Below are 23,527 nucleotides of genomic sequence, written 5' to 3'. Positions count from 1 at the left end.
TGGAGCTAAGCATGTGGTCTGGCCTCAGAACAGAGCTGGTTTAATTCTCCCACATGGGGATTTAACCTTTGACCCCAATAACCCAGTGCTAAAACTATTTGAGCTTATCGGCAGCCATTTGGCTAACTAATTCTAGCAGGCCATAAATGAGGTGTGATTATAAAGTAAAGTGATTTTTCTTTTTCATTTTTAACAAGCACACCAGAACTTCTGCATCTGAATGAGGGTTAATCACGTAAAATACTCTCGAGTATCTGGCACAGTAGGTGCTTGGTAAATGCTGAAGGATTAAATGTCTAAATCAGTGAGATATGCTACTGACTTTGTTGCCTGGATATGTTTGCACTTCTTCTTTGGAATTATCTTCAGAGCCTGTGTTACATTTTCTTGAGTATCTTCAGAGTGTCAAATCTTCATCCTTTGAAAATTGATTTGATATTTGAAAATAGTCAAGATTAATGTTCTTCTGAAAACAGTTATACAATGACAGTCATTGTTTTAAGTCCCATGTGTTTAAAAAAAGAATTCACCAAGTTTTACTTACTTATTTGCCTGTAAGTAGATCCTATAGGGAATTACAAAGAGGAATTTCAAAAAGATTTTGAAAATTATTTAAGGACGCATTGGTTCCCTAGAGTGGCTACTTTTTAAGGAATCCATAGGTTTTTGCATCTCTGTAAACTGGTGTGTGTGTGCAAGCATGTATGTGTGTATTATAGAGAGAGAGGAAGGGAGAGAATATGTTATGTAAATTGTCAGTCACATGAACATTCTACTTAATGTTCAGTTCCCTGAACATTCTAAGAGCATTGAACGTTCTAAGAGCATTTAACCTATAAATAAAGACTTCTTTGAATACAATGTCAACATAAAGGGAAATTTTCAGTGAGTACAGTCCAATTGCAGATAATACTACATTATCAAATAAATTAATTTGGGTTTTCTCTCATCTATGCTGATAATACTGTATAGGATAATATACTTTGACCAAATTGTGGTACCAAAAGTCAATAGTTTGGGAAATAACATTTAGGTACTCTGAGTATTGAGAACCTTTGCAATTCTCTAGGATATATCTGAAGAAATTCCTGCCTAACTATGTGAAACTGAGGTCCAGTGACTTACAGAAGAGAGTCCATAGAAAGACTATACTAATTAAATATTTGTAACATTTAAAATTGAAAACATTAGTTTCTAATTGACTGTATTTGACATATAGTCCATGTCCCTCCTGTCCTATATTTGGTTGGCTAGTTAATCTTTGCAGTTTCTACATCAGGGACATTTCTTTTCTGGGGTGGGACTTAGGGAATATGGTCAATTATATACACTTTTACTTGTTAAATAAGTTAAACAGGGCATGCTTATAGTTCCTTTACTCTCTGGCCCCACTCTCTACCTTTTTAAATACAACTTTCAACTTTAAATAAAGGTGGCTTTTGGACTCCAAGTGTCCTTTAGCATAAGCTCCATGAAAACAGGAACTTTTGTCTGTTTTATTCATTGTTGAAATTCCTAGTGCCTAGAACATTGCTTGGCACTAAGATCCATACATAATTGTTACGTGTTAAAATTCTAATATGTGAAAACATTTCAATCACTGCTGTTTTGTTACATATACAGACACCTGGCTGATGTCTCAATATTGAAGATATATTTTTTATTTCATGAATTGAGGAAATAAAATATTACAGCAGGATGTCATACAATTAAAAGTGAATTATTGATAACTTTGGTCTCTGATTCCTCTGCCTTTTCTAAAGCTAGCTTGAAAATCTTGAAGTTCACAGTTCACGTTTTGCTGAAACCTGCCTTGGAGAATTTTGAGCATTAATCTACTAGCCTGTGAGATGAGTGCAGTTGTGTGGTAGTTTGAGCAATCTTTGGAATTGTCTTTCTTTCTGCTGGATCTTTGAAAAAACAAGAGAGTTCCAGGAAAACATCTTCTTCTGCTTTATTGACTATGCCAAAGCCTTTGACTGTGTGGATCACAATAAACTGTGGAAAATTCTGAAAGAGATGGGAATACCAGACCACCTAACCTGCTTCTTGAGAAACCTGTATGCAGGGCAGGAAGCAACAGTTAGAACTGGACATGGAACAACAGACTGATTCTGAATAGGAAAAGGAGTATGTCAGAGCTGTATATTGTCACCCTGCTTATTTAACTTATATGCAGAGTACATCATGAGAAACGCTTGACTGGAAGAAACACAAGCTGGAATCAAGATTGCTGGGAGAAATATCAATAACCTCAGATATGCAGATGACACCACCCTTATGGCAGAAAGTGAAGAGGAACTAAAAAGCCTCTTGATGAAAGTGAAAGAGGAGAGTCAAGAAGTTGGCTTAAAGCTCAACATTCAGAAAATGAAGATCATGGCATCCAGTCCCATCACTTCATGGGAAATAGATGGGGAAACAGTGGAAACAGTGTCAGGCTTTAATTTTTGGGCTCCAGAATCACTGCAGATGGTGATTGCAGCCATGAAATTAAAAGATGCTTACTCCTTGGAATGAAAGTTATGACTAACCTAGATAGCATATTGAAAAACAGAGACATTACTTTGCCAATAAGGTCCATCTAGTCAAGGCTATGGTTTTTCCAGTGGTCATGTATGGATGTAAGAGTTGGACTGTGAAGAAGGCTGAGTGCCAAAGAACTGATGCTTTTGAACTGTGGTGTTGGAGAAGACTCTTGAGAGTCCCTTGGACTGCAAGAAGATACAGCCAGTCAATTCTAAAGGAGATCAGTCCTGGGTGTTCATTGGAAGGACTGATGCTGAAGCTGAAACTCCAATACTTTGGCCTCCTCATGTGAAGATTGACTCATTGGAAAAGACCTTGATGCTGGAAGGGTTTGGGGGCAGGAGGAGAAAGGGACGACAGAGGATGAGATGGCTGAATGGCATCACCGACTTGATGGACATGAGTTTGGGTAAACTCCGGGAGTTGGTGATAGACAGGGAGGCCTGGCGTGCTGTAATTCATGGGGTCGCAAAGAGTCGGACACAACTGAGCGACTGAACTGAAATGAACTGAACTGTTGATAACTTTTGCAATATTCTTCTTAAAAAATAAGTTGTTACATCACTTTAAATTTTGATAATGAATTTTTTTTTCCGTTCAGGAGAATATTCTTTGATATAGCTACTTAAGTGCTTCTTAAGTGCTGAAACTGGGGTTAAAGGAGGGTAATAAAATTCCAAGTCTTTCTCTCACTGTTTGCAGATGACATGATCGTCTGTATAGAAAACCATAAAGACTCCATCAGAAAATTAATAGAGCTAACCAATGAATATAGTAATGTTGCAAGATATAAAGTTAACACACAGAAATCCCTTGCATTCCTATACAGTAACAATGAGAAAACAGAAACAGAATTTAAGGAAACAACTAAATTCACCATTACAACAAAAAGAATAAAATACTTAAGAATAAATCTACCTAAAGAAACAAAAGACCTATATATATAAAACTATAAAACACTAATGAAAGAAATCAAAGATGACAAAATAGATGGAGAAATATACCATGGTCATGGATCGGAAGAATCAATATAATAAAAATGAGTATACTACCCAAAGCAATCTATAGATTCAATGCAATCCCTATCAAGCTACCAAAGGTATTTTTCACAGAACTAGAACAAATAATTTCACAATTTGTATGGAAATACAAAAAACCTCGATTAGCCAAAGCAATCTTGAGAAAGAAGAATGGAACTGGAGGAATCAATCTGCCTGACTGCAGACTATACTACAAAGCTACTGTCATCAAGACAGTATGGTACTGGCACAATGACAGAAATATAAATCAATGGACCAAAATACAAAGCCCAGAGATAAATCCACACACCTATGGACACCTTATGTTTGACAAAGGAGGCAAGAATATACAATAGATTATAGACAATCTCTTTAACAAGTGGTGCTGGGAATACTGGTCAACCACTTGTAAAAGAATGAAACTAGAACACTTTCTAACACCATACACATAAATAAACTCAAAATGGATTAAAGATCTAAACGTAAGACCAGAAACTATAAAACTTCTAGAGGAAAACATAGTCAAAACACTCTGCCATAAATCACAGCAGGATCCTCTATGACCCACCTCCCAGAGTAATGGAAATACAAGCAAAAATAAAGAAATGGGACCCAATTAAAATTAAAAGCTTTTGCACAATGAAGGAAACTATAAGCAAGGTGAAAAGGCAGCCTTCAGAATGGGAGAAAATAATAGCAAATGAAGCAACTGACAAACAACTAATCTCAAAAATACACAAACAGCTCCTGAAGCTGAATTCCAGAAAAATAAATGACCCAATCAAAAAATGAGCCAAAGAACTAAACAGACATTTCTCCAAAGAAGACATACAGATGGCTAACAAACACATGAAAAGATGCTCAACATCACTCATTAACAGAGAAATGCAAATCAAAACCACAATGAGGTACAATCTCACGCTGATCAGAATGGCTACTATCAAAAAGTCTACAAATAATAAATACTGGAGAGGGTGTGGAGAAAAAGAGACTCCTCTTACATTGTTGGTGGAAATGCAAACTAGTACAACCACTATGGAGAACAGTATGGAAATTCCTTAAAAAACTGGAAATAGAACTGCCATATGACCCAGCATTTCCACTGCTGGGCATACACACTGAGGAAACCAGAAATGAAAGAGACATGTGTACCCCAATGTTCATTGCAGCACTGTTTATAATAGCCAGGACATGGAAGCAACCTAGATGTCCATCAGCAGATGAATGGATAAGAAAGCAGTGGTACATATACACAATGGAGTATTACTCAGCCATTAAGAAGAATACATTTGAATCAGTTCTAATGAGGTGGATGAAACTGGAGCCTATTATACAGAGTGAAGTGAGCCAGAAAGAAAAACACCAATACAGTATACTAATGCTCAGATCATGAACTCCATATTACCAAATTCAGACTCAAATTGAAGAAAGTAGGGAAAACTGATAGACCATTCAGGTATGAGCTAAATCAAATCCCTTATGATTATACAGTGGAAGTGAGAAATAGATTTAAGGGCCTAGATCTGATAGATAGAGTGCCTGATGAACTATGGACAGAGGTTCGTGACATTGTACAGGAGAACAGGGATCAAGACCATCCCCATGGAAAAGAAATGCAAAAAAGCAAAATGGCTCTCTGGGAGGCCTTACGAATAGCTGTGTAAAGAAGAGAAGCGAAAAGCAAAGGAGAAAAGGAAAGATATAAGCATCTGAATGCAAAGTTCCAAAGAATAGCAAGAAGAGATAAGAAAGCCTTCTTCAGCGATCAATGCAAAGAAATAAAGGAAAAGAACAGAATGGGAAAGACTAGAGATCTCTTCAAGAAAATTAGAGATACCAAGGGAACATTTCATGCAAAGATGGGCTCGATAAAGGACAGAAATGGTCTGGACCTAACAGAAGCAGAAGATATTAAGAAGAGGTGGCAAGAATACACAGAAGAACAGTACAAAAAAGATCATCATGACACAGATAATCATGATGATGTGATCACTAATCTAGAGGCAGACATCTTGGAATGTGAAGTCAAGTGGGCCTTAGAAAGCATCACTATGAACAAAGCTAGTGGAGGTGATGGAATTCCAGTTGAGCTGTTTCAAATCCTGAAAGATGATGCTGTGAAAGTGCTGCACTCAATATGCCAGCAAATTTGGAAAACTCAGCAGTGGCCACAGGACTGGAAAAGGTCAGTTTTCATTCCAATCCCAAAGAAAGGTAATGCCAAAGAATGCTCAAACTACCGCACGATTGCGCTCATCTCACATGCTAGTAAAGTAATGCTCAAAATTCTCCAAGCCAGGCTTCAGCAATACGTGAACCGTGAACTCCCTGATGTTCAAGCTGGTTTTAGAAAAGGCAGAGGAACCAGAGATCAAATTACCAACATGCATTGGATCATCGAAAAAGCAAGAGAGTTCCAGAAAAACATCTATTTCTGCTTTATTGACTATGCCAAAGCCTTTGACTGTGTGGATCCCAACAAACTGTGGAAAATTCTGAAAGAGATGGGAATACCAGACCACCTGACCTGCCTCTTGAGAAATCTGTATGCAGGTCAGGAAGCAACAGTTAGAACTGGACATGGAACAACAGACTGGTTCCAAATAGGAAAAGGAGTATGTCAAGGCTGTATGTTGTCACCCTGCTTATTTAACTTATATGCAGAGTACATCATGAGAAACGCTGGACTGGAATAAGCACATGCTGGAATCGAGATTTGCGGGAGAAATATCAATAACCTCAGATATGCAGATGCCACCACCCTTATGGCAGAAAGTGAAGAGGAACTAAAAAGTCTCTTGATGAAAGTGAAAGAGGAGAGCGAAAAAGTTGGCTTAAAGCTCAACATTCAGAAAACAAAGATCATGGATCCGGTCCCATCACTTCATGGGAAATAGATGGGGAAACGTTAGAAACAGTGTCAGACTTTATTTTTTTTGGCTCCAAAATCACCGCAGATGGTGATTGCAGCCATGAAATTAAAAGACGCTTACTCCTTGGAAGAAAAGTTATGACCAACCTACATAGTATATTCAAAAGCAGGGACATTTCTTTGCCAACTAAGGTCCGTCTAGTCAAGACTATGGTTTTTCCTGTGGTCATGTATGGGTGTGAGAGTTGGACTGTGAAGAAGGCTGAGTGCTGAAGAATTGATGCTTTTGAACTGTGGTGTTGGAGAAGACTCTTTGAGAGTCCCTTGGACTGCAAGGAGATCCAACCAGTCCATTCTGAAGGATTTCTTTGGAAGGACTGATGCTAAAGCTGAAGCTCCAGTACTTTGGCCACCTCATGCGAAGAGTTGACTCATTGGAAAAGACTCTGATGCTGGGAGGGATTGGGGGCAGGAGGAGAAGAGGACAACTGAGGATGAGATGGCTGGATGGCATCACTGACTCGATGGACGCAAGTCTGAGTGAGCTCCGGGAGCTGGTGATGGACAGGGAGGCCTGGCGTGCTGGGATTCATGGGGTTGCAGAGTCGGACACGACTGAGTGACTGAACTGAACTGAACTGAATGCATATATATGGAATTTATAAAGATGTCAACGATGACCTTATATGCGAGACAGCAAAAGATACACAGATATATACAACAGTCTTCTGGTCTCTGTGGGAAAGGGTGCGGGTGGGATGATTTGAGACATTTATATTATCATGTGTGAAACAGATCGCCTGTCAAGGTTTGATGCATGAGACAGGGTGCTCAGGGCTAGTGCACTGGGATGACCCAGAGGGATGAGATGAGGAGGGAGGTGGGAGCGGGGTTCAGGATGGGGAACACATGTACACCCATGGCTGATTCATATCAAGGTGGGGGTTCAGGATGGGGAACACATGTACATCCATGGTGATTCATATCAAGGTATGGCAAAAACCAATACAGTATTGTAAAGTAATTAGCCTCCAATTAAAATAAAAATTCCAAGTTTTTTCCCCAATCATGTGTCTTTTCTCCTCAAATGCAGTGAAAAAGAGGGGAGTTTGGTTTGATATCAGAAATGTAAACTATGTTTGATTTCCAAACATACTAAATATTATACTTCAGAAGTATTATGACTGTTCTGTAAAGTAGCAGTTCACATGATCTGGTTTCATGGAGTGTTCCCTAGGACATTGATCAGTTTCTTTATTTTAATAATATTAAATTCAAAAATTATGAAAAGAGTTATATGGAAAAGAGTCATTTCTGATTCTCATCCTCCCATTATTCAGTCTCTTTGGATGCAACTTTTGGTGTCCAGTTTCTTGTGATCTTTCTAGAATTGTTCTATGTAGTCACAACTATGTTACTGTACAATTTTTTAGAAAAAATACATGCATGATATTCTGTATTTTTTTACTTTGCTTCTTTGAATGCATCTTTGGCTAGCATTGCTTATCTGTACCTAGTGGTCCTCTTGTTCCTCTATTGATAGCAGTTTGATTATTAACATTATCTTACTGTAATAGGAACAGAGCAAATTTTGTAATGAATATCTTTGCATGTACATTACTTTTTGCAAGCACACCTCTTGGAAAAATTCCTGGAAGTGCGATTGCTAGGTCAAAGGCTGTTATTTTTGCGAACAATTTGTATTAACTTCTCTGTGAATCTTGCCTACTTTTCTATTGGATTGGTGCTCTTTTTCTTACTCGTTTGTTTGGGTTGTGGTCACTTTTTTTTAATCAGTTTGTAGATGCTTTCTGGATATTATGGCAATCACATAGAACTGTTTTTCTTTTTTAAGTTAGTAATTTATCAGGGGTGTGTGTGTGTGTTTGTATATGTGTGACTTTTGGCTTTTGACTTATAAAGATCTGTCTCATGCTAAAATTATTTTAAAAATACAATTTTCTAGTACTTTTGTTTTATTTAAACTTTTGATTCCTCTGCAGTTGATTTTGCTGCAAAGGCTAGGGGAGAGATTATAGAATATTATTCTTTTTTTCCATTGTATATTTAATCAGTTATCACAAAATGTTTATTAAATAATCTCTTTATTCCTTGGTAAGTGGGCCATTTTTACTAAATTTCTACCCAGCCTATTTCACTGTATCATTTATGTATTCATGAATCAAATATCATACTGTTTTAATTCTCTAAACTCTGTAATACACTTAAATTTCCTCTTTACTCTTTTCAAATTTTTATTGGCATTGCCAGTATCCCTACTTCAGACACATTTTTGTTGCGCACATTTAGCCTGAATTAAAGAAATTCTTCATTGTAGTTGCGGATAAATGGTGAAAAATTAGAAGAACTGTTGTCTGAAAGAGCTGTACAATTTCGGGCCATTCAACGTCGGCTGTTAACAAGGTTCAAAGATAAAACACCTGCGCCCCTCCAACACCTGGACACCTTGCTAGATGGAACTTACAAGCAGGTAAGTATAATATCAGTGATAGTTTCCTACTCCTAGAGTCACGTACTAACAAGGTTAGGTGTTTCTTTCCTGTGTATTATGAAACAGTGAACAACATACAAGCTCAAGACTCAGAATTTAGTCAAGCTCTGTCACTGTCTAGTTATGTGACTTTGAGTAAATTAGAATAGATCCATCCATATTTTACTTTCCAGAGTTTTTGTGAGGATTTTCCATCATTTCTTTGAAGCAGCCACCATAATGCCAGGCATATAGTATATGCTTGATAAATAGTAGCTATTATAGTTAGTGTGTTTATTGGACAATTCTTGGTACATTCCATAATTATCATAATTCTCCAATTGTCTTACAGAGCAATTGGATCATACTTTCAGTGTTTTGTCAGCTGATGTTTTAAAGATAGAATTTTGTTTTTAAAATTCATTGATGTATAGTTGATTTACAGTGTTGTGCTAGTTTATGCTGTACAATAAAGTGATTCAGATACACACCCACCCACACACACACACATTCTTTTTCATATTGTTCTCCATTATGGTTTATCACAGGGTACTTCCCTGTGCTGTAGGACCTTGTTGTTTATCCGTTCTATATACAATAGTTCGTGTCTGCTAATCTCAAACTCCCAATCCCTTCCTTCCCCAGTTATCCTCCCCCTTGTCAATCACAAGTCCGTTCTTTATGTCTGTGAGTCTATTTTGTAGATAAATTCCCTTGTGTCATATTTTAGATTCCACATATAAGTGATATCACATGATATTTATCTTTCTCTTTTGTCTTAGTATGATCATCTCTGGTCCATCCATGTTGCTGTATAACATTATTTCATTCTTTTTTATGGCTGAGTAGTATTCCATTGTATATGTGTACCATATCTTCATTCATCTGTCATTGACCATTTAGGTTGTTTCATGTCTTGGCTATTGTGAATCGTGCTGTGAACATAGGGGTATATGTATCTTTTTGAATTATAGTTTTGTCTGGATATATGCCTACGAATAGGATTGCTGGATCACATGGGAACTCTATTTTTTGTTTTTGAGACACCTCCGTACTGTTTTTCATGATGGCTGCACCAACTTACATTACCACCAACTGTGTAGGAGGGTTCCTTTTTCTTTACACCCTCTATACCATTTGTCATTTGTAGACTTCTTTAGTACAGCCATTCTGATGGTGTGAGGTGGTGCCTTATTGTAGTTTTGATTTGCATTTCTTTATTAATTAGCGATGTTGAGCATCTTCATGTGCCAGTTGGCCATGAGATGGAATTCTTAAATAGCCCTTTGTTCTAGCTCAAAAAGACTTTTTTCTTCCTCTTCGAGTCTTTCTTCTACCAATGGTTTATCATTTGCATAACTAGGGTTATCTGAGTCTTACTCTTAAGGTGTTACATCTTTAAAAACTATTCAAAATTATCATCTCAGACTTGAAATAATAATTTTTAAAATTGAAATTTCATGGATAAGGCCTCTTCAAGTTCTACTATAAAGAAGTCAGCTTTGATTACATTATGTCTTCTTACATATCTATACAATATCAATGATCCGTTTCAAAATCAGTGTTGATGATATGAATACTCTGTTGATTTTTTTGATTGAATTTTTTGTTGAGATAGTTGTATATTCCCATGCAGTTATAACAAAAAGTACAGCTAGGGACTTTGCTAGTGGATAAGAATCTACCTGCCAGTGCAGGGGACACAGGTTCGATCCCTGGTCCAGGAAGATCCCACATGCCTCAGAGCAGCTAAGCCCATGAGCCACAACCACTGAGCCTGATTGCTGTGATTACTGAAGCCTGCATGCTCTAGAGTCCATGCTCCACAGTAAGAGAAGCCACTGCAATGAGAAGCCTCTGCACCACAACAGAGAGTAACTCCTGCTGATGGCAATTAGAGATAACCTCCAAGCAGCACTGAATACCCAGCACAGTCAATAAATAAATAATTTTAAAAGAAACTATAAAAAAATACAGCTAAATTTCACATATCATTTACCCACTTTCTTCCAGTGGTATCATTTTGTAAAACTATAGTATAATATCACAACCAGATTATTGACATTGATAAAATCTGTAGATTTTTATTCAAATTTCCACAATTTTACCTGTACTTATATGTGGGTGTATTAAGTTCTATACAGTTTTATGTAGGTCTGTGTATCCACCATCTTGTGTATTCAAGATACCAAGCAGCTCCATCACATAAGACTTCTTCATGTTACGTTTCATTGACAAAAACCCCTCCCCAACACTGTGCTTCTCTACCACATTTTGCTGTTTTTGGAAGAATGAATCAGATATTGTTTTCATAGTTAGCTTTTCTAAAGGGAAGAATTGTGGAGAAGGAAATGGCATCCCTCTCTGGTATTCTTGCCTGGGAAATCCCATGGACAGAGGAGCCTGGTGGGCTATAGTCCGTAGGGTCACAAAGTCAAACATGACTAAGTGACTAAACAACAACAGCAACGGCAACAACAAAAAGAAGAAAAATAGCTTATTATGTGAACATCACTAAATGTATTGATAATATCTTTGCTTCTTGAAATTTTCATGGTTATTTGAAAATCAGTAGCAATTAGAGGGATAGTCTGCAGCAATAGTAGATTTTTGGGAAGAACATGGGGCTTCAAGACCAAAGACCCCAGTTCTGTCACTTATTACTATGTGGCTTTTGGCAATTTCCTTACCTTCCCAGAACTTCAGTTTCTTTCCATAAAATGGAGCACATACTCACTGTCTTATTACAAAGATTCTATTCTATAGTAGATGTAGAAATGCTTGGTATATTGTTCTACAAATACAGACTGCAAATTTCTTCTGTGCTGAAGCAATTATGTGACTCAGATCAGTAAGCACTAATGCTGTTTCTGTTCCAGACTTTTTTTTCTCTCTTAGGTATACTTTTTTTTTTTTTTAATGTTCTTCATTTTCTTTCTTTTTTTCCCCTCCTCCTCCTTCATATATCTTTGATGATCTATCTCATTCTTAGGCTTCCTGCCACATCTGCACTCGGAGCTGAAGAATCTTGTCTTTAATGGTGCTTCATTTTGCGGACGCAATGGCAGAGGGATCTTTAAAGGGGTTTGATGAAGATGCTTCATTTAATGCTTTTCATATTTTCTATATAGCAAGACTTTCTTTGCCTTTTCTACATTCTAAGTTCTGGGGTTTATTTTTTTCTGCTTAGGTCTTAGGGGTGCTAGGTGTCCAGGAGCTGCTGTGAATTCCAATAAAGTTTTTAAGACAAACTGAGGGTGAAGCCCAAATCTCTTCATAAATGAATGATTGTACGTTGCTGAGTTGGCTGTAGTGTGAAATAACTGATATGGTATATATTTATTAATGTAATGGAGTCAGTGATGGTATAGCTGTACGGGTTCTGAAGTCAAAGTTTGGCTTACTATCTCTTCATTCAGTAATGGTAGCTACTGTTATTTAGGAACCAAATGTCAGTTTGCCAGGTGTAGAGTGGGTAAGGCCAGGATGGGCAGGCAGTATGACTTCTGTGCCCTTGGTGTTTAGCAGAAGCTCTTGGGTGTGTGCATGCTCAGTTGCTTCAGTCATGCCTGACTCTTTGCAACCCTATGGGCTGTAGCCCGCCAGGTTCCTCTGTCTGTGGGATTCTCCAGGCAAGAATACTGAAGTGGGTTGCATTTCTTCCTCCAGGGGATCTTCCTGACCCAGGATTCAAATCCCTGTCTCTTAGGTCTCCTGCATTGGCAGGCAGGTTCTTTACCATTAGTGCCACTTGGGAAGAAACTCTTGGTACTACTAGCTTACACAGTGAAGCCAGTGAACTGAAGACAGTTTCTAGTCTTCTAATGACCTGGGATGTAGGATCACGAGGTCAAGTGACTGTCTTCTATGCATCCCAGATTGTTTCATCTGGATGTATTCTTAGAAGGAAGATTTCTTAGTCAAAAAATATTTCTCACTCACAAACACACACACATCATACACACACACACACGTGCACATACATATTACTTAGCAAAAATGTACTAAATTATAATTCTGCTGGGAGTTTATAAAATAGTCTGTTTTCTAAGTATTATGGTTTTTGATAGTTACAATTCTTAACCTGGTAAGATAATTTTACTGTTATTTTAATCTTTCTTTGCTTACCAATGAGGTTGAACATTTAAAAAATGTTAACTGGCCATTTACCTTTCTTCTTTTGTGATTTACATGTGTAAAACCTTTTGGTCAATAGTTTATCAAGTCATGCAGCTTTTTGTTATTTTGTGTATATTAAGCTAGCAAGCTTTTAGCATACTTTTGTCATGCATAAAAAATACTTTGTGTATGTAAGGAATGTAATCTCTCTTCATATGTAAAATTTTACCAATTTGTCATTTGCCTTTTATTTTTTAGACAAGTAAAATTTACAAAATCTTTGCATAGTAAAATCTATTCCTCTTTTTCCTTCAGACATCACTGTCTAGGAAAGTCTTCCCATGCCAATAGTACATAAATATTGACTAAGAATTTATTTTAACATTTTTATGCCATCATTCTTTATATATACTTTTTTAATCCATCTGGAATGTATTATGCAATTTAGTGGGAATCTGATCTTCTCATCAAAAATGGTGAACTAGTTGTCTTGGCCCCTGCTTGTTGTATAATCCTTTTTCTTTTTCTTACTGAGCTGAAATACTATTTGTAACATTTAACAATTTTACTGTATAGTGAACTACTCCAAACCTTAGTGGTTTCAAACAACAACAATTCATTATTGCTCATGAGTCTTCAAATCAGCTGAGCAGTTCTGCTGACCTGGGCATAGTTAGCTGTTCTTGTTTGAATTTACTCATGTGTCTCTGGTTAGCTAGTTGGTCAGGTGGAGACTAGATGTACTTACCTATTTGGCATTTGGCTCACAGTTAGATGGAGTGATTGTGCCACACGTATCTCCTGTGTGGCAGGCTGGCCTGTGCTTGTTCACGTGGTGGCTACAGGTCCCAATATACAAATACTCTTCAAGTCTCTGCCTGGGCTATGTCTCTGGTTCCCCATTGGTTTTGACCAATCCAGATCAAAGGGCTGGGAAAATAAACTCTTCTTCTTTATTGAAGGAGTAAAGGATTGTGGCATTTTCACAATCTACCCTAAATTAGCATATAGTAATGGTAGCTCAGATGGTGAAGAATCTGCTTGCAATGTGGGAGACCTGGATTCAGTCCCTAGGTTGGGAAAACCCCCTGGAGGAGGGCATGGCAACCCATTCCAGTATTCTTGCCTAGAGAATCTGCATGGACAGAGGAGCCGATGCAGTCCATGGTGTTGCAAAGAGTCGGACATGACTGAATGACTAAGCACAGCACAAATTAGCAAAATGTTTTAAAAGCTAATTTTTGCAACTTTCCTAGCCTTTGAACTTAGGTTTTTCTATATTTTTTACTTTGAAACCTATATTTTTTTGGTTACTAAAATTTCGTTAATTCATAATCAGTGTGGTCTATGGATTCTAGAGATAATTTCTCCTGCAATTAGTTAGATTTAAGAAAACAGAACATCTGTGCTATTTTCAGGCTAGTGCCCAAATACTTGCCTATGTGCTAAGTTATAGTCAGCTGTTTTGGGGATGGAATCTGTTATTTAGTCTCCTGTAAGTCTCCGCCATAGTCCTGTCCAAGTTGGGCTTTATCTATGCAGTCACAGAACCCTGTGTTTGGTTTGAATGCTCTGTGGTAGCCATCTTGAAATTCTTAAGACTTTTTGAACATGAGGCCCCATATTTTCATTTTGCTCTGGGTCCCGCAAATAATGTAGGTTGTTGTTGCCCTGTTGGGATTTCTAATGAGAACAAGACAATTGGGAATTCAAATGTAGAGTATAATTCAAAGACTTACTGTTTTTATTACCACTACCCCAAAATCACTTGTAAGTTTCCTTAAAGATGAACAGGAAGGGATGTAGTGGGCTCCTCTGAATAGCTCAAAGGTTTTTTCTGGGACTGCCATCTTGGTTAACTGACAATGAAGTGACAAGGGTTGTTGCATTTAAGGTTATCATCTTGCAATTAGTTGTATCTAAGCATGTTGAGGGTGGCAGCCTGTGGGCCATTGGCTTCAAGATGCACCATGAATAGTTATGAATTTTGATGTACAAAGAATTCAGCCAGCAACTTTTCTCCCATTTTTAACTACAAGTTAATTTCTTATATCTTGTATCTTTGATTGAACAGAACCCCCAAACCACATCACCACATTATAATTTTAGTAGCATGCCTTTCCTGTATAGTATCTACCTGTCATCATATCAGACTTCACTGGGGCATCTACCAACCCCTCTTTCCTGAGGTCATCCTACTGCTGAGGCAAGGAGAGAGGACTAGGGTGTTCACTCTGGAAAAGCATCTTGTGATTCTTACATGGGAAGGATCTGGTTTCCAATGAATGAGGCTTTTCCAGTTGCTCACCACAATTTCTATACCTTATTCTAGAATTCTGGAAGAAAAGTCTTGACTTTTCAAAGAACTTTCACCTTTGCTTTCAGCTTTAGAGACATACTGTTGAAAGAAATTAACTATGTCAAGAGTTTCTTTTTTTCAGCAGTCAAAAACCTGTATTTCCTCATTTGGATAATTGTAATACTGCTTTGTCAATCACCTGAATATATTTTTGGAACACCTAAGAAAGAAAGTATGGGAAAGATGGGAAATTGGTGTTTAATGAGGATCTATTGAGTCTGAGGTACATTTCATTTATTTCATGTAACATAATCATCATATGTGGGTGGCATTCTTATTTCCATTTTATGGTTGAAGAACTTGAGACTTAAAGCAGGGTTAAACCACTTGCTCAGTGTTACACAGATATTAAATCATCTATTCCAAAGTCCATGCTTCTATTATTTCCAGGTGAGACATAGACATCATAGTTTTTCTTTAGCAAATCTACAGTCAGGCTGATGAAAAGGGAGATTTGTGCAAATTTGTGCATATTTGTATATATTCATGGTGTGTATATGTATATATTCATGATCATTCAATATTCATTTTATATGTACCTATCAGAAAGTCACAAAATCTTCTGGAGAGCTCCCCAAAGTGTGTATTACATCTGAAACTTGTGTATAGAGGAAGAGGTGAGTTTGTTAATGTAACTAATGCTGAAGTTCAGTTTCTTGGCCATCAAATACCAGTACTTATTGCACTTGGCAGAAGAGCTTTGGAAAATAAGTTCTCTTTGATGTTGTAAAATTTTCACATGTATTTGTTTGTCAAAGCAGGACTGAATGGTTGAACTGAAATAGGGGAAATTTAGACTTACCCTATAGTTTGGCTTGTGTTTTAATGCTTTTATCTGTACTAAGATTTTTTTTTTCCCTCCACTTGAACACTAACCCTCTGTTGTAACAGAGGAAAAGTGTTTACTAAACTAAAAGTTTAATTGTGTCAGATGACATACATGTAATGTAATGACTGATAGTCATTAATGTTCTAGAAAGGTACTTGGCTGATTTTTCTGTTCTGCAAAACTGAGGCTGTATTAGGCACAATTTTAAACAGAGATCCTGTGGTTTCTAATTTGCATGGGTTACTTTTTCTGTGCTTAAGACTTCCTTCCATTCTGTTTATTTGTGTGGTATTGATATATAAAAATCATTTAAAGTCACGCAAAAATCTAAGAGCACTTTGGTCTGTGATTTTAAATGAACATGATTTTGGCTGGTAACACAAATGAATATGTGATGAAACCATTCAGAGGCCTATTTGCCTCTTTGCATTGGCAAGTAAAAAACAGTATGCTGATAGACTGAGAAGGAAGTATCAGGGATTTGATGATGTGGCTGCATTTTTTCCTTATAACTATTTAGAAGCTAAGAAGTTCTTTCTCTTCCTGAGGAGATAGAATAAACAGATGATAAAGGGAGCAGAGAAACATGTAACCATATATTTGGGATGATTGGGAGAGCTAAGTTTGAAAAAAAATTAAAAGGATGAGATGTTAGTAAAAAGATGGAGTTTGCATATCTTCACCTCATAGTTCTATCCTTGGATGTTTAAGAAAGTAGTTTGCAAAGAAAAAAGACATTCATCAAATTGCTCATTTATGGTATTAATCATTTTTGTAAGAAATGGTTAATCAGCTTTCTGTAGTTGGAAAATGATCAGATAATTGTAGTACTCTCATTTGATGTGTCTTGGGCTTCCCTGGTGGCTCAGAGGTTAAAGCGTATGCCTGCAATGTGGGAGACCTGGGTTCAATCCCTGGGTCAGGAAGATCTCCTGGAGAAGGAAATGGCAACCCACTCCAGTATTCTTGCCTGGAGAATCCCATGGATGGAGGAGCCTGGTGGGCTACCGTCCACGGGGTCGCAAAGAGTCGGACACGACTGAGCGACTTCACTTTCACTTTCTTTTTCTTATCATTATTTTGTCTCATTATTTTAAGAACTGGAATAATGTGAAATATTTTTAAAAATTGAAAAAAGCAGACTAGTGTATGCTGCTGATGCTCAGTTGTGTCTGACTCTTTATGACCCCATGGACTATATAGCCTGCCAGGCTCCTCTGCCCATGAAATTCTCCAGGCAAGAATACTGGACTTGGTTGCCATTTCCTTCTCCAGGGGCTCTTCCTGACCCAGGGATTGAATCTGCATCTCCTATGTCTCTTGTATTGGCAGGTGGATTTTTTTTTTTACTGCTGAGCCACCTGGGAAGATTAATATATAATAACTTACAAATAGATGTAGCTATGATAGATGAGTATTGAAAGATTTGGAAGGAGGATAAAAAATTGAAAATGATATACATTTGTTGTATATGACTTTAAATTCTTAAATAACATTTAAGATATTTAAAATATTAATTATTGTAATCATAATTTGATAAGCAGTTTTTTTATCATATGTGAATGTACTTAATACTACTGAACTGTACACTTAAAATACTTAAGATGGTAAATTTTATGTTCTGTTTTACCACAATTCATAAAATAATAACTTTTTGAAAAATTAGTTGTGAGAAACTCCTGATCTTCATTGGTTTTCTGAGGGAAGTATTTTCTCTCTCCTGTATATACCTTATAAGTTTATTTCTCCAATCTCCTCATGTGTAGAACTTTTGAGTTATCTTGACATATATGAGTTAGTTTATTCCTATTCACTTAAAAGAGAACAATTAGATAACTGGATGGTATACTTGAGTGAATATATGAGTAAGGATGGGCATTATCTTGCTCTGACTGTAACCTCACCAGTTCCTCAGCTAAACTGGAGAACCTTACAGAGCTCTTTCAAAAATGATGCCAATTTTTCCTCATCCAGGTCAGAGTGCAATCTGGAATGTAAATCCAAAGTGTGTTTCTTTTAAGTACATCACTGATGTATTCAATATATGTGTGTGTCTATATTCATTGGAAGGACTGATGCTGAAGCTGAAGCTCTAAAACTTTAGTTACCTGATTGGAAAAGACCTTGATGCTGGGAAAGATTGAGGGCAGGAGAAGAAAGGGGCAATAGAGGATGAGATGGTTGGATGGCATCACTGACTCAATGGACATGAGTTTGAGCAATCTCCAGGAGATAGTGAAGGACAAGGAAGCCTGGTGTGCTGCAGTCTATGGGGTCACAAAGAGTCAGACATGACTGAGCCACTGAACAACAACAGCAGTTACTATGTTAAAAAGCAAAATGAAACGAGTAAACTTAATTTTGATAATGTGTTTTATTTAACCCTACATACCTAAAGTATGAGTTTGAACAAGCTCTGGGAGATGGTAAAGGACAGGGAAGCCTGGTGTGCTGCAGTCCACAGGGTCACAAAGAGTTGGACATGACTGAGTGAACGGCAAACAACAACGATCTAAAATATTATAACTTCAACATAAGCAAATAAAAATTATTAATGATATTTAATAATTTTTCACAATAAGTCTTTAAAACATGGTTTATTTTACCCTTGCAGCACATTTCAAGTGCTGAATATCCACATGTGGCTAATGACTACCTTAGTGAACATTACAGTTCTAGCTATAGATAATTGTCAACTCAATTTTATATTGTTTCTTATAATGTCTCTTTTCTTGATTTTTTTCCTCCTTTAGTCCCTCTAAATTCTTGTTCTTGATAAGACTATCGTTGGCCATTGATTTTCACTCACATGATGTGAATAGTAGGTAGTGGGAAACACTAAGGCTACCAGGAACTACCAGGAACCTTTGTTTACATAAACCATGACTTCAGGTATTGTTTTTTAAAAAAAGCATCAAATTTTGTGTCAATAGATTTGGGTCCCAGTTCCAGCTCTCTCTGACTCTTTGACTTTGGGTGTGTCACAGCCTCTCTAAGCCTTTGCTTCTTCACTTTCATCTTTGGACTTCCTTAGGACCTTTTTGAGCAGCATCCAGCATGGGGCTTATCTTCTAGTAAAATTCTCAATAAATATTTATTGTGCTGTATAATGATTAAGACAAGGGATTTAGAATCTTTACGTTTCTATCAGTACAGACTTTCAGAAACAAACGGGACCTTTTTGGGTCATCTAGTGCCAGCCCTTAGACTGGGATGTGGCTGTTAGCCCGTCGTTTGGTGGATGCTAATGCTAGTGATTTAAGTTACAGGGCTTTGTGAGACTGAATTAGTTTTCAAAAAAATCTGTAAGTGCAAAGTATTGTTATAAATTAGAGCTACGCTTCCCTGGATTTAGGTATATAATGCTAATTGACATTAATGGGGATTGTACATAAACCAAGGGGAGAACAGACCTATTAGTGTATAAAAAACATTCTACTTCTAATATCCGTCTGGTATGCTTTATTTCCCTGGGGCATATGCATTAAAAAAATAAATGCATACTTCTTTATCTTCATGTTGTTCAATCAGTATTGGAGTTTTCTGCTTGCTAGTGTTGGTTTAAACATCTCCCTAGATTATAAATTCAGTATTAGGGTTTTATTTCGGCAAACTTACCAGATTCAGAAATGTGATATTCATCTGCATTCCAAACTAAAAGTTATCAGGGGTACTCTCTTGTGCTGAAATTTCATTCTATTTGTTGTTTGATCTTTTGAAAAAAAAAATTAGTCCTTTGACATACACTCAGAAGCAAGATGTTTCTAATATTACAATAAAACGATTAATGGCTCCATTATAAGGAAATGAAAATCTTATCTTTTTGTGTCAGTGATGAGAGAAAAATATATAAGTGCCCTCCAATTATCTGTAATTGTATGAGGTTTTCTTTCATTTATGTTATCTCTCTTCCTGTTTAATCCCATTTAGCACAATTATTCCTTTTGTATTAGTTTCCTCTAAATGGAGTTCTGAATGGTTTGAATTGTGAATTGACAATGATCACAATCTTTACAACCCTTCCTCCCTCTCCACCTTCTTCTCTTCCTTGCCTTTCTCGTTGAATAAAGGAATACAAATACAGTTTCCTGGAGAGATTATTTTATGCATTTAGGAAAAGGAAGATGATGTATGGCCTTTGTAAGAGTGTCTATGAACAACTGAATAACCAAATCATTCCGATATGTTTCTCTGTATGTTAATAATTAGATGTCTAATAGTTCTCTGAAAGTCTGAAATGTAACCGAGGATAAATTGAGGTGTTATATTTTTAAAAAGATAAGAAACTGGGCTTCCCTAATTGTTCAGTGGTAAAGTATCCAGCTGCCAATGCTGGAGACTTAGGTTCCATCCCGGATTTGGGAAGCTCACACATGTCATGGAGCAGCTAAGCCTGTGTGCCACAGCTATTGAGCCTGTGCTCCAGAGCCCACTTGCCACAGCTGCTGAAACCTATGTGCCCTAGAGTCTGTGCTCTGCAACAAGAGAAGCCACTGCAAGGAGAAGCCCGCTCATCACAACTGGAGAGTAGCCCCTGCTTGCCGCCACTAGAGGAAAGCCTGTGGAGCAACGAGACCCAGCACAGCCAAAATATAAAAGACAGAGACCTAACTGTATGTCTAGGAGCAGGGTAATAATAGGCAAAAGCAGTTTCATCTAATTAAAAGGGATGAATTTTGAACATTGGACTTGAAATGGATTTAAATTTATTATCACTTTACCTGGGAATCATTAATAAAATGTTGTACTGTAAAATCGGCAGGCATTTATCATTATTTTACCTGGTGGATCAACTCATATTGTTGTTTTTAAATTTCCTTTTATATGATTTCCAAATCTCTTATAGCAGGATAATAGATTTCAGGAAAATCAAACCACTTTTCCCACCCAAGTGTTAGTTCTTTGCCTCCCTTTATCCCCATCTAAGACTGGCTTCTGGACAGCAGTTAATATTCTTATTCAGTTGGTTTTCCAGTTAGAAAGATGGTCTCAGAGATCATATTCTTAGAGACGTTTTTCCCATGGAAGTGACAGATTTTCACAGGGCCATCTACCTCCGTCTTTTATCTTACTTTCGTGATTCAAGGTAAAGATGTGTAAGAGAATTGGCTCTTGCTAAGTTGAGGCCATGGACTCAAGGAAACCACAGGGTCCTGGTACTTATAGTCTAATGTTGATTACCTGTCTGACACATTAGATAAGATTGATCTTCTAAATGTAATTATCTGTAGTTTTCCTTTGTTTGTTTTTGTCCTATCTCATTCTAAGAGCTTTTGGGCATCACTGTTGTCTATCCAATCAAGAAGTAAGAGACTTCTTACTCGGACATTCAAAGGTCTCTGAAGAGTGGAACTCAACGCCTTCCTGTCTTAACTCCTCCTTCTGCAGAACCTACATGCCAGTCAAACTAGCATAACCTTTTAAACAAAAGCTCTATTGATGTATAATTTGCATAGTATAAAATTCACCAGTCATACATATACCATTTGATAATTTTTAGGAAATTTATACAGTTGAGCAGCTCTCCCTCACCACAACCCAATTTTAGAACGTTACCACTATACCTAAAAGCTCCCTTGTGCCCATTAACACTTAATCCCCTTTCCCAACCTTAATGCCAGGAAATTACTGTCTCTTTAAGTTGACCTTTTCTGGATATTTCACATAAACAGAATAACACAGTCTTTTGGATTTTTTTTTTCAACTTAACATCTGCTTTTGAGGTTCATCCATATATAGTAGTATGTTGTTGGGGCTTGTTCCTTTTTATTGCTGAATAGTATTCCACTATATGGATATACCACAATTTGTTTTTTATCAGTTGATAGATATTTGGATTGTTTTCAGTTTGACCAACACATGAATAATGCTACTGTGAACATTCATGTATATGTCTTTATGTGAACACATGTTTTCTTTTGGTAGATTATTAGGAGTAGAATTGCAAGGTCATATGGTAAATTTATGTTTCTTTCAATGAAATTCACAAACTGTTTTCCTCAGGATTGTGTTGTATCATTTTATATTCCTACCAGCAGTGTATGAGGGTTCAACTTTTCCCACATGGTCACCAACACGTTTTATTCTTTAAGCTATAGGCATTCCAGTGGGTATCTCATTATGATTTTAATTTGCATTTTTCCTAATGACTAGTGACTTGGGCATTTTTTCGTTTGTTTATTAAGCTATTCTCTTTTGATCAAACTTACCCTATACATTTCTTCCATTTTGCCTGTGCTTATAGTATTCTCACTGCCTGAACCTTACCTTTTATTGATCCATTTTCTTTCTGGAAGCTTTCTACAAAGTATATCTTCTTTTTTAAAGTATTCCTTTATTTCTTCCTGCCACTTCCAGTTATCTGTGATCTCTCCTTCCTTTAAACCTCAGGAGCACTATGATTAAGCCTCTGATGTAACATCTACTTATATTTTTCTGCCTGACACCATAATTACTTGAGTGTTTGCTTCTTTTCTCCTGATGATCTATAAGCTCTTGGATGACTGGTATAGTTTTTTTACTTACCTATCAGTGCACAAAACAGTGACATACTGGGGTGAGTACTGCATGAATGTTTGCCAGATAGAGTTGTAGATGTTAAAGAAGAGAGGCTTCTTTAGTTAGTAATAAAGGCAGATAGTCTAAGTGGGCTCAGTTTCAGTCTGCATTAGCTACAGCCAGAATGCTTCCTCTCACTTTGCAAGGATTAATCTTCAATTTATTTTCATGTTCCTTGGGCTCTTTAGGGCATGGTTTCCAGTCCTGATAATCTCAACTGATTTATCCTCTATGCCTACAAGTCCCTGGTTACAGTCTTTCCTTTTCTTTGGGAAACCAACATCAGAACATTGTCTCTGTTCATGCTGTCACTTGAAATTCATGGCTCAAAGCTTATTTGCATAAAATCCTATCTCACCCTGGTCAGTCACCTCTCTCATTTCTCTTAGTCAGCAATCTTGAGCCGACTACTCATGGTCTATATGATTCTCTTATGGAACTTTCTGATGTTTACTTATGTATAAAACTATATGTTAGAACTATGAGGAGAGGAGTGATAAAAATTAACCAGAGGTAGTCTCTACTTGTTGACGTATTGACTGCACACACCACTTGTTTGTTGTTTGAGCCCTGAGGATAGAGCAGAAAACAGATCTGAGGACCGAGCCTGGTGGTCCTCCAACGCTTAAGTTCTATTAAGTACTGTTTGTTCCTCCAGTGAACAGTCTAGACAAAAGTGCTATTTAAAATTCTTTTGTCTACTTTTAAAATACATTGGAGAAGGAAATGGCAACCCACTCCAGTATTCTTG

At 37.1% G+C, this 23,527-nt stretch overlaps 1 protein-coding gene across 4 annotated transcripts in view; it reads left to right on the top strand.

The window, feature by feature from the left end:
- BBS9 (Bardet-Biedl syndrome 9) overlaps positions 1-23,527 on the top strand; it is a 471,120-nt gene that overhangs the window by 246,122 nt on the left and 201,471 nt on the right. For all 4 annotated transcript variants that reach the window (XR_011256695.1, XM_069588065.1, XM_069588067.1 and 1 more), the window contains one exon: positions 8,759-8,911. Coding sequence is in view for 3 of the 4 variants with exons in the window: in XM_069588065.1 (XP_069444166.1) it covers positions 8,759-8,911 (153 nt within the window). In the remaining variant the exon portion in view is untranslated. The remainder of the gene's footprint in view (positions 1-8,758; positions 8,912-23,527) is intronic.

Source organism: Ovis canadensis, chromosome 4 (assembly GCF_042477335.2).
Source record: "Ovis canadensis isolate MfBH-ARS-UI-01 breed Bighorn chromosome 4, ARS-UI_OviCan_v2, whole genome shotgun sequence".
Taxonomy (NCBI): domain Eukaryota; kingdom Metazoa; phylum Chordata; class Mammalia; order Artiodactyla; family Bovidae; genus Ovis; species Ovis canadensis.
Note: the sequence above shows the minus strand (reverse complement) of the source record. Positions and strands in the feature narration are given on the sequence as shown.